We start from the raw sequence: 11,750 nt of genomic DNA, 5'->3' as shown, positions 1-11,750 counted from the left end.
TAAATTGGTAGAGAGAGAGAGAGAGAGCAAAAGAGAACATGCAGTCATAAGACAAGCAAAGAAAATAAGTTGCACAACTTGAGTCAAGATAAATTATTGATATCTGATTTCTATCTGAGTTCCCCTTTTTATTCCACAGTGCTGAATGGAAGCTCCTGTTCTCGGCATTAACAGAGTTTCATCCTTGATTAAAATCTGAAAAGGGGCAAAAGGGAATTCAGCTGGAGGTAAGTTGGTCCCAGTGAACACATGAGGCTTCTCGTAACACGCCTCCAATTTACATCCATTACCACACAGTGTCAACTTAAATGAGACAAATGCGCAATAACCACTGACTGCCACCTAGGTCAGGAGTCAGGAGTCACCGTATGTCGTTACCATGACTCTGATGAGCCATTATGTGTTTTCTCTGTACTCTCAACATCATTGTAAATAAGGGGTTGCCCCCAATGATTCCTTGAGAAATAAATAAAGGATAAATGAAATTAAAAAAAAAGAGATCTGACTAGACACTCAGGCCCTGTCACACTAAGGGCTGCAAGTTATTCATTGTGGATTATTTCCCCACTTAATTCATTAATGTTTTAGTGTATAAATTATTTTTTAAAGTGTGAAAACCCATCAGACATTTAGAGATACCAAGATGACCTCTTTGGTTTGTTTGATCTGTCCAACCAACAGTTTAACAAAAGATATTTTTTCAGAGCAAATGAAACAATAATTTTTATTACACTATTTTACAAAAGTCATTAAAGATGTACTCTACACAGAGTACATGCAGCGGTGGATGAAGTATTCAGATCCCTTACTTAAGTAAAAATACTAATACCACACGGTGAAATTACTCCACTAGTAAAGTCCTGCTTTCAAAACTTACTTCAGTAAAAGTACAAAAGTATCAAAAGTAGAAGTACTCATTATGCATCATGCTATATACCAAATAACTTTTAACTTAATGGTGTCCAGTTTGTGTTTAATTTTCATTCATTAATGTATTGTTTTGTGATTAAGTTTATAATGCATATTCATTTTAAATTAATCATGTTAAATCTTAAGCAACCAGTAACTTAATCTCATATAGAGGAGTAGGAGGATATAGTTACATAAAATTGGAAATACTAAAGTACCTCGAATTGTACAATAAAAATACTTGAGTAAATGCACTTTGTTACTTTTTACCACTGGGCTTATACAAGTATAAAATCAAAACAGGCAGGAAAGTAATAAGTGTAAAATATTACAACAAAATGTATTCAAACATAGAAAAGAAACATCTGGCCATTAAGTCAGTATATGGACAGAACAATCCATAAAATATTGACTCACCAAATGAATTTGACAGAAGGTGTAATAATACAAAGATACACAAAAAATCTTCTTGAAGAGCAGAAAGTGAGGAGACTATCACTCTTCACAAGTAGAAACACTCAGCCTTTTCGGTGGTGGAGCGTTACTAAGTACATTTACTCAGGCACCGTACAATTTTCCATCATATTGACACCCTCTTAAAGTAATGGCCCAAGTCATTTCATACCAGAGATCGAAAAATGACACAGGCCATTATTTTAGGAAGTTGATTATAATTAACTTTATATTTGTATTCTACTACATTTTAGAGGCAAATATTGTACTTCTTACTCCACTACATTTAGCTTCCAGCATTGTTTAGGGCCGGAGTCCTGTGACCCTAATTTAAGAATGGAAACCAGTGGAGGAGTGGGCTTTACTGACACTACTGTGTGGGGGTGTGTGGGTAGGTGGGTGTGTTAGTGCGTGAGGGCCATCCAGCTGTGAGAACAGGCCCGCCCATTCATCGAAAGCGGCCATGGGGGGGTCGCACAGCTTTTGATTTTGACTGACCGACGCGTCGTCCAATGAAAGCGCCTCAAAGCGTGACTCACCCTTTTCTCTCTCCCCAATGGGAGCGCGGCGGAGAGGCGGACCACAGGAAGCACACTTGGTTGAAAGGCCATTAAAGCAGCAATCAGCGGTAAATGTGTTATGATGCCCCTCTGCAAACACACACCGAGCGGATCGTCCGAGGCTGCGGGAGCACACTGTGGCACCGGGGCGGACTCTCTGTGAAATGCTGCCTCCCTTGCACGGCTGCGGATTCGCCGTGCGCGAAGTCTGGCTGCAAATCAGATCAGGAGTCTCTCTCTGGGGGATTTGAGCTGTGATGGACAGCTGTTGGACATTGATTCGGGGCAGAGGTTGGCGATAAATTAACCGCACGGTGACACGAGACTACAACATGGACCAAGGAGCTGTTTTCTGTGGCTGCCAGAGGAGGAGGAGGAGCGGCTGAGTTTTTCTCCTCCGCTCCGATCAGCGCAAGTGTGCGAGCATCGTGATGATGCTTTTTGGCCAAACGTGAGGCTCTCCCCTTCCGTCCAGGGCTGCAATGTTTGGTCAGTACAGGTGCATGAAGACTTGACGGGGCCAAACATGGGATTCACCTTTTCATTCCGCTCCACCTCTGTCTTTTCTGCCCACAAACCGCTTACAGGAAACATGTCCGCACATATAACGGATCCGCGGCGTAATTGATGGTGTTGCGCTATGATCTCTGGGGACTATTTGAGTTGTGTAATGGTTTTATTTCATTCACAGCGCGCGCTGCCGTGCAACCTCTCCATGGATGGCAGTTAATTGGGCCCAATGATGTAGAGCCAAATCCACCTGGATCTAATGTTCCCTCCTTCTCGTGGTGAAACTAGCTCCCCTGTGACTTCTGCGCATGTTCAATTGTTTTTATTCCCAGAGCTTTTCACCACTCCTGGTTATTACTTTTTTGGGTAATCTCATCTAGACAAATGCTTGGAGGCTAAACCGGTGACAGTTTGAATCATGTGACCAACTATGGAGAATCCACTTTATGAATCTTCTGGAATAAAAGATTATTTGTTGACATAATTTTTTTCAGTGGAACAAACTTTTTAAGCAGTTTATTTATAGTGGCACATTTCTGTTCCCCCGCTATGTCCAGATCAAATAGTGTCAGCCCACCCGGGGTCGGTGCGCCCGGGCTGAGGGGAGGGACCGAGCACAGATCAGCTTGGGGAGAGTCTGAGTCTGTGGCCAACGGGTGCCCATACTCCAACAGGACCCCGCGAAAGAAGCTCACCCGGACCAACAGTCGGTGGCGAGAAGAGGATGATCTGGACCACCGGCAACCGGGGAGAGCCACGACCACCGTCAGCAGGGTCAGCTTCAGGTCCAGGTCCGCTTGGCAGGACCATGGCGAGGACAACAAAAACCGCGCGTCCCCTAAACGTCCAGACGGCGAGGTGAGACCCAAATCCGTGGAACTGGGTCTGGAGGAGCGCAGAGCCAAACCGAGGACCGACGAGGAGGAGGTCATGCCCGAAGTTAACTTTTCTTTAGTGGCGTGCTGCATCAGCGTCATGCACATTTTCAAATCCAAGAAATTCCAGTCGGAGAAGTTGGAGCGGCTCTACCAGCGCTACTTTTTCCGTCTCAACCAGAGCAGCCTGACTATGCTCATGGCCGTGCTGGTGCTGGTCTTCACCGTCATGCTGGGCTTCCACTGCTCCGGTGGTGGGACGGCGAGGCCGAGCGTAACGTACGTGGTTGTATTCTCTGTAGCCATCTTCCTCACACTCATCCTCATGGTGGTCTGCAACAGGAACGGGTTCCACCAGGACCACATGTGGATTGTGTGCTACGTGATCATCCTGGTGGTGCTAGTGATCCAGGTGATCGGGGTGATGCTGGTGCAGCCCAGAAGTGCCTCTGAGGGGATCTGGTGGACGGTGTTCTTCATCCATGTCATCTACACGCTGCTGCCCGTCAGGATGCGCGCCGCCGTCATCACTGGGATTATACTTTCTGCAATCCACGTGGCTGTTTCTTGGAAATTAAACGACATGGACAGCTTTGTTTGGAAACAGGTATGTAGAGGAATGCTTACATCTTTCTGTACACTGTGCGCAATAACGCACAAGAGAACAAGGGCATTTCCTTCTAAAGCCTCCTGCTGGTTTAACAACATTCTGCCCCTTATTATAGAGAAATGATGAACGAACTAACTAGGTAATTCATTAATTAAGTTATTAATGTGTAGGCGCATTTAGACTATTACGATAAGAGTATATAAGGTCATACGATTTGTTCCACAGATTTGGTGCTTAAATGCTTAACTTATTAACTTAACTTCTATCGGTGTAGAATAGAAGTATGTTAATAAGAATTTTGTACTATATTGGTGGATTAACCGGGTAGTCCAGCTTTAAAAAAAATCAGCAGTGGTTTGCACAGACGTTTTAAGAGGCAAGAGAGGAAATGGAAAAAGGGCACCACCACCACACATTGTAAAAGTCTGAGATTTACTGTATTATTTTACACTGTTTATGTGCAAATGTCATGAAAAAGTAAATTACTTTTCATAAAACTATAAAATGGAAGTTAATTCAGTTAAAATATTATAATGGGGCATTTTAGTGCTTTCTTTTACAGTATTGTTCAATTGCTTATTGGTCTTGAATGTTAAATTACAGTGAATTCTTTGTAATAAAAATAAATAAACGTTTCCGAATAAAAAATTATATCGAAAAAAAGTGGTAGAAAGTCAGAGACCAAAAGTAGTCAAACATTATCATATTACAATAAAAAAATTCTGTATATATTTAAAAACAAACATATTTACTGTATATTATCTGTATTTTTAAAGAAATTATCTGTTTTTACAGTTGAGTTTTTTTCTTTTTTTACCATTTGTTTTTACACTGCACCTAATGCAGGATCAATTCCTCACACATGTACTTGGTTCACTTTTTCTGTGTACAAAAAAAGTGCAAAACACTGAAAGCTCTGTAGGAGAGACGGCCCTATAGTAGAGTAGAAAGAACAATATTATTTACCTCTAGAATGTGCTGGAGTAGCAAAAGAAAGTTTTAAAAAAGTGGAACCAAAAATTCGTACTGAAGTATAACACTTGAGTAAATGTATCACTGAGGACATGGGTATAAAAAAGTAAAATATAACGGTTGGGAAAATGATAGGAACCAAAGATTACGACAAAATGTTTTCAAACAAAAGAGCAAAAAGCAATTTCTTTTTATTTCTGTGCCCAATGAAAAGTTAAGGTGCCAAGATTTTAGGCTGAGATCTTGGCATCAAGTCAGTATATGGGCAGAAAAGCTCATAAAATATTATCTCACTAAATTATCTGAAAGAAGATGTAAGAATATAAAAAAATGAAAAGATACATGTCAAAGATGCACAAAATCTTTTCTTGTATAGGGAATGGCAGTGTGATGCAGCTGATGAGGAGACTATACGCTTTTTGCTACTTAACTCAAGTTTGGTCATTCAGTAGAAAACACTTGCATACCTTTTTTAAATGTTGTCCGACCTTGAATATTTGAACCATACGGTGTGTTTTAAGTTAAGATGCCTGCAGGTTGCTGCACTAACTTAATAGCATTTAGGCCATCCAGAGGTTAGGTGCACTTTGGCTGATTTATAGAGGTTTTTGGGTTTCACTGGCAGCATTTTTGAGGCTAAAGATTGTGTTTGTACTGTTTGAAGTGCCTCAGAGTAAAGTTTTTGGGGAAAAATGCCATTAAAAGGCACTTTAATAGAAAAAGGTAAAGCAATAAACAAATAAGTGATGCTGTTTCCCCCCTGCAAACTTTGCCAAACTTCAGTGATGAATTGTGCTCCTGCTCGGGAGACAAACACTTTGTTTTGGGACATTGCTGCTGGTTGCCATGGAAACTTTATCAGCTGGCTTGTTCCTCCTCAGGCTGCAGCTGACTTTAGCTTTAGCACGAGCGGCTACATCTACACAGACTGCAGCTTTCTTTGCAGCCGAAATAGTTTCCCATTTCCTTGAAAAAATTCAGACACATGATAAAAAATGTGACTGTCTTATAATGGACTGCAACTTAGAAGCACTTGTAGACAGTGGTGCAATGCAACTAAATACATTTACTCAAATATTGTACTTAAGTACAAATTTGAGGTACTTCACTTGACTATTTTAGTTAATGCTTTATGTATCTTTATACTATATAGTATACTTACTCCACTACATTTAGCTGGCAGCTTTAGTTATTTTTTGTTAAGATGTAACTGAAAAAAACTGAAAAATTTAAAGATTCTTTTAAAATTATAACCTCATAACAGTATAATAACTAGTTAAAATGAGCCCTACCTTGCTTACATAAATTCACCAATAATAATGATATAATAATGTATTAAGTATATTTTTATATATAACAACCTGAGTGGGTCCATTCTGCATAGTGACTAATTTTACTTTTGAGACCAAAAGAACATTTTGATGCTGATACTTTTGTACTTTTACTTCAGTAAGTTTTGAATACAGGACTTTTACTTGTAGTGCAGTCATTTCAGTGTGGTATTGGTACTTTTACTGACGTAATGGATTACAATATTTCTTCCACCACTGGTTGTCGATCACAAATTTAAAAAAAAGATCTGGAGTTTGTCCATCACCACCAAAAGCCAGAATATTGTAATTTATCTGTTATTGTGTGGCTTTTCTGCACACAACCTCATTGTGTGTCGTACTGCACCGTGACAAATGTCTCAGCTGCTGCAGTTTGAGTGTCACCACACATTTTAGCTGCTCATTCATTAGGGATGAGCAGTAATTGTCACACAGTGGTTTCCTGTTAGGACGGGTTGTGTGACTGTTTGTTTATTATAGTATTCCTCTTTCCAGACTCTTCCATGCACTGACCTTTTTGAGAATGCAAAGGATTTTTATCTGACATTTGGGGTTTTATGTTTAATTTTTGTCTTAAAGCAACAGTTTAGATATCCAGCTAATATAGATCCCACTCCTTAAAGCATGTTTCTAACCAAAGCTATGAATCATATTTGGCACTGATTATTTTATTATGAAGTAAAAGGGAAAAGCGCTGCTTAAATACCTGAACTTTAAGTTGTTTTGAAGAGGAATTAGATGTTTGCCCTTAGCCTTGGAAACACTGATTTCAGGTTGTTTGTTTTACTCCATCTGGACTTGTAATAAGCTCAGAGTCAATAGTTTCAGGGGATTCTGCTTAATGTGCTGCAGAGCACAGTTCTTACACAGTTATTCCAAATGCCTCTGGTAGCACTTTAACAACACTAATATTACTTCCAAAACATTTCTTGAGGGCTGCTTGACCCAAATGGGTTTAATTTTCCACCATTATTTAAATCTACACCTAATTGCATCTTCTAAGTCCTAAAACTTCATATTATTGACCCCAAATGGTGCTTTCTGTTGTGTGTTTACGTGTGTGTTCTCTTTAGCTCCTCTCTGCCCCTCATTGTTTTGGCTGTTCACTCAATTAGCTGTTTTTTTTATCAGGCCTTGTGCTGCTCATAAAACATTTTCTCTAACAACACGGCTCTTCTAGAGTAAGCACTTTTGTTGAGACAACAAAATGAATATGGAGATACTGCAGCAGTCCCGTTGTTAGCTGTCTTTTCCATCTGAGCACCTCCCTGAAATGAGCTGTTTCAACTCAAAAGACCTTTATAATTGAAGTCTGAAACACAATATGACTATACCTGTGTTTTGTTGTACTTTTGGTCTGATCTTCGTTTCAAATAAGGGGAATATTATCTCTAAAGTATGAGTATAATGATATTTCAGATTAATTGTCTCTTTCCAACTATGTGGCAACAGTTTAGGGACATTTTTTTCCCTGTTTCAACTAGGATTACAAAGGGGTGAAAACTTTCCATGGGAAGTTAAGCTGGGGAATTTTGGAAATATTCAAAATCGGATAACAAGACATTTAAACGGAATTATTTGTAAGAACTCTAACGTGTTAAATATTACTCACCCCACCCATTCAAAAATTAAGTGTGCTATGTGCATGTGATTGAGGAGTAGCTTTCAGATATTCAAAGTTTCCAACTTTGCAAATTCCCAGAATTTTGCAACCCTAGTTTCAACAACACAGCAAAACACAAAGCAAATATATATATATATATATATATATATATATATATATATATGGCATATTAAATGCACCTTTCCAGCTTGTTTGTGATTAATGTGGTAACAGAAACTTAGAGGCTGCACTTTTATTTATATTAGCTGAAGGAAGACTGTAGCATGCCTTGCCCTACTTCCCAGATTTAAGAAGAGAATCAGTGTGAACAAGCAACCAGTATTGATTCAGCTGTTTGTATGTAAAGACAAAGACCGTTATAAGTGAAATGCAGGTCAGAGAAGCTGCTCTGGCAAAAATACACCTGCTGCATAAACGTAGCTGAGTGAGAAAAGAGCTACGAGTGAGATGCATCCATGCGTCCATCACCACACTGGCCAGAGTGGCTACACATCCATGATGGAGTCAGAATGCAATTCAGCACCTGGTTGACATTGGGGGGCCAGATGCATAAATTATATTATGTTACAAAGAAGGACTGTGGACATCCTGCAGAGCAGGCGTATTATATAGCTGCTCGTAATATGAAGGTAAACATGAATTAATTTTCAATTTTTTTTATTTTTCAGGCTGCTCATCATTTTGAAATCAAATTTCAATCAATGGCACATATATTAACATAATTCGACAATATTTTAGTTGCATTGAGCTGTCAAATTGCTGTTTCTTGTTAAAGTTGGTCCCTGAATTATGGAGCACTTAAGTCACTTTCAACATGAGTGCTGTGAATGATTATTGATCATCTGTCTGTTCTTTAATCATTATGATGATGACTGAGATTTTACCACAATGTTGGTTTCTAGAAACGTGATGAATCAGTTGTAGAGACACTCCAAGCTGTAATGACTGTTGATGACACAACTTTGATCTTTAAAACCGTCGTTCAAGGGCATTTCTACATCTTTTTACAATTACGTTTAGTCTTGGACTTTTTTAACCCTTGTGTTGTCTTAACTTTCTGTATACACCACTTGTCCTTCACAAAACCCATTAAATAAAGCAGCTTGTTTGAATTTTAAACCCCAAATCTGTTTTTCATGAAGGAACAACCTGCCATTCATCACAAACTTTTTGAATATCTAGATTTTCCCTCTTTCAGTGCAGATAAACTGGATTTAATCAGTGGAATCCACTCGTTTTTATTACAACACACCTGTTGAGAGTGGTTTACTGTTTTACTAAAGTAGTGATTTATTTTTATTGCTAAAGGTACTGCATAGGTGTAAACACATGCATACACAAGTGCATGGTTTTTGTGATATGAAAATGATTTTATAGCTACTGGGTGAAAAGAACCGTAAGACAAGAGTTGTACCCCGTTAGTGTACAGTTTTCATTTGAAATTTTACACCCCAAATTTACTTTTTCTAATGTTGGGGTCATACTAGGAAAAGTAATCGAATAAAAAGGTCGAAAAAAGATCGTTAAGGGGGTTTCCTCTACTGTTAAACATAGTGGCCTGTCATTTTTAGCCCTTAGAAAACACAAGAGTTAAAAGAAGTGACTCAAGCCGTCACTCCATCTTCTTTGATTTTGTCATTTTAAGTCTGTAAAAAGTGCTCTATAAATACATTTTTACTTACTTGCTTTACTAATTTATGGCCATCAGAATTGTGCATAAATCTGACTAGAAGAATCCATATGCATGTTTGTGTCTTTGTGCGCATACACAGTTTGAGTCATGAATCTGAGGTTTTCTTTTTTTTCATCTGGTCCCTGGGAGTATTTCTCTGAATGAGAGCAAAGCCTTCCCAGAAGAGGGGAGGCTGTTAAAGCAGTTGATCAATGCCCATTTTTAATAATCACATATGGGTGTAACACTTCGGTTTTTTTCCTTTTGTGTCAACATGTACTACAATTGTATAAATAAATATTATGCAAGACTAATTTTGAGGGCTTAAAGAGACTCGTGCATGTCATGAGCTATTTAAAATCAGACGATCTGCTCCAGAAATTAGAAAAAGAAAATGTCCCACACTATATCTGGGCCATCAGTTAGTGAATCCGATTTTAGAAAGAGAACATTAAGTTGCACAGCAGTGAAAGTGCCTGAACAGTCACAACTACTTATTGAGTCGTCATCAGTGTGCAAAGAATGTCTGAAACACAGGAAAGGACGTAGGACTTTTACATCCTTTTGTTTCCTTTAGGATCTGATGTTTGGTTATACAAGCAAAAAGTGCTGCTGATGGTTTAGTTGTTCTGTGTGAATGGCATGTGACCCTGCATCTATTTGTATTTTCTGCGAAAGCCACTTTGTCATTTGATGTGTTGACGCGAGTGTGTGGGAACGAGCTGCTGTATTTGTTGTTCTTTCCTCACCATGCTGTTGTTTTTAGCCTATCTGTTCTCCCCTGTTTACATAGGTCGTGGCTCGTCTCTCAGACCACTGCTGTTTATGTGAGATCCCCAGATAATGCAGATTCTTATGCGTGTGCTCCCAGGAATATGCTGAGTTTTCCCTGAGTCAACCTTGTAACCTTATGGTACAGGAAATGGGGTATTCACTTTCATTCATACACACGTTCTTCTGGTGAGACATCTCTGAGCTGCCACAGAGCCACTCAAGTTTGGTGAACTCGCAGGTATATTCATTAGCTCTTATGCAACTATTATAGTGGTAGACATATGATTCAAAACTATTTTTCATTATGAAGGCCATGAGAAAGGGTTTGCATCTTCTCTTTTCGACCTTGTGAGTGAAGTTTTCAGCTGCAGTTTCCTCATCTTTGCTCAAATCCCCAGTGTCATATCAGCCTCAGTGTAGGAACATGATGTGTCAAAAACGTGCCTGTTGAAACCTCATCCCCACATTATTCCTGTCTCATAATCAATATCCGAGTATTCATCATGTTGCATTTCTTAACAGGTGGCGTGATCAGTGTGGTGTGGTTTTGTTTGGTCAGGTGAAAGCAGTGCTATTCAAACTCTAGTGGCACCAGATAAGAGCACTTAGTGTGCGGCTGTCCATAGTCATGGCGTGTTTGCAAACATGCCACTCCTTGTCAAAAACTGCATTACCCACCATGCAACTTAACCACTGACCATTTGGTTTCAGCTCATTGCGGCAGTCAGTGCGTTTACATGCACAGTTTATTCGAGCTATGCTTAAAATTCGATTTTGGCATCTTATCGGACTTCTGTCCTTGTCCCAGTTTACATGCAACTGAGAAAATCGAATAACTGACGGGAAAGTGTCCTTCTCCTCAACACTAGGTAGTCATACACATCGTTTCAGCGGGTTAATACGGCACCCTTTCCGGGTGACCTATTACGTCATAATAAACAAGTGGAGAAAGGTGGGAAACTTTACTTTACGTTACTCATTGTGCTGATAAGGTTCACACTATCCCTTGTGGTCATGGTGATTTTGAGGGGCAGACAAGAACGTCTGATGCTGTTGGAGGGCTACAACAGTAGCCTGTCTTCGGTTCAACACTTTGTGCCGTCGCTACTGACCCGGACCTTTGGCAACGTGGATGATTTTGTTCCGGGGTTATACACCAGCGTATGGGGTGGAGCTTGCGGTGCATACGCACATGCCTTGTCTTGTCATTCATGCTGGCGAAAATCCTATTCTAATCACATTTTCTGGGTGTCTTAATCGTAGTTGGAGAACTCTAACATTAGTCGGACTGACACATTTACATGCACTCCAGATTAAGGCAATAATGGGCAATAATAATAGTTTTTTCATGTTTCATGTGTCAAGTAAACATACTGAGTGTGGGGCTTCAAATCAATTTGACACAGTGGCCACAGAGTAGTTATTACTTCTGGGTCTGAAACATGATACATTAAGCCCAA

At 39.6% G+C, this 11,750-nt stretch overlaps 1 protein-coding gene across 1 annotated transcript in view; it reads left to right on the top strand.

Annotated features, from left to right (window-relative positions):
* Positions 1-1,992: 1,992 nt before the first annotated feature.
* Positions 1,993-11,750, top strand: part of adcy5 (adenylate cyclase 5) — a 99,192-nt gene continuing 89,434 nt past the window's right edge. Inside the window, exon 1 of the mRNA XM_059342548.1 lies at positions 1,993-3,914. Within this exon, the coding sequence (XP_059198531.1) occupies positions 2,982-3,914 (933 nt within the window). The 5' untranslated portion in view covers positions 1,993-2,981. The remainder of the gene's footprint in view (positions 3,915-11,750) is intronic.

This window comes from Centropristis striata, chromosome 10 (genome assembly GCF_030273125.1).
Source record: "Centropristis striata isolate RG_2023a ecotype Rhode Island chromosome 10, C.striata_1.0, whole genome shotgun sequence".
In the NCBI taxonomy this organism is placed as follows: domain Eukaryota; kingdom Metazoa; phylum Chordata; class Actinopteri; order Perciformes; family Serranidae; genus Centropristis; species Centropristis striata.
Note: the sequence above shows the minus strand (reverse complement) of the source record. Positions and strands in the feature narration are given on the sequence as shown.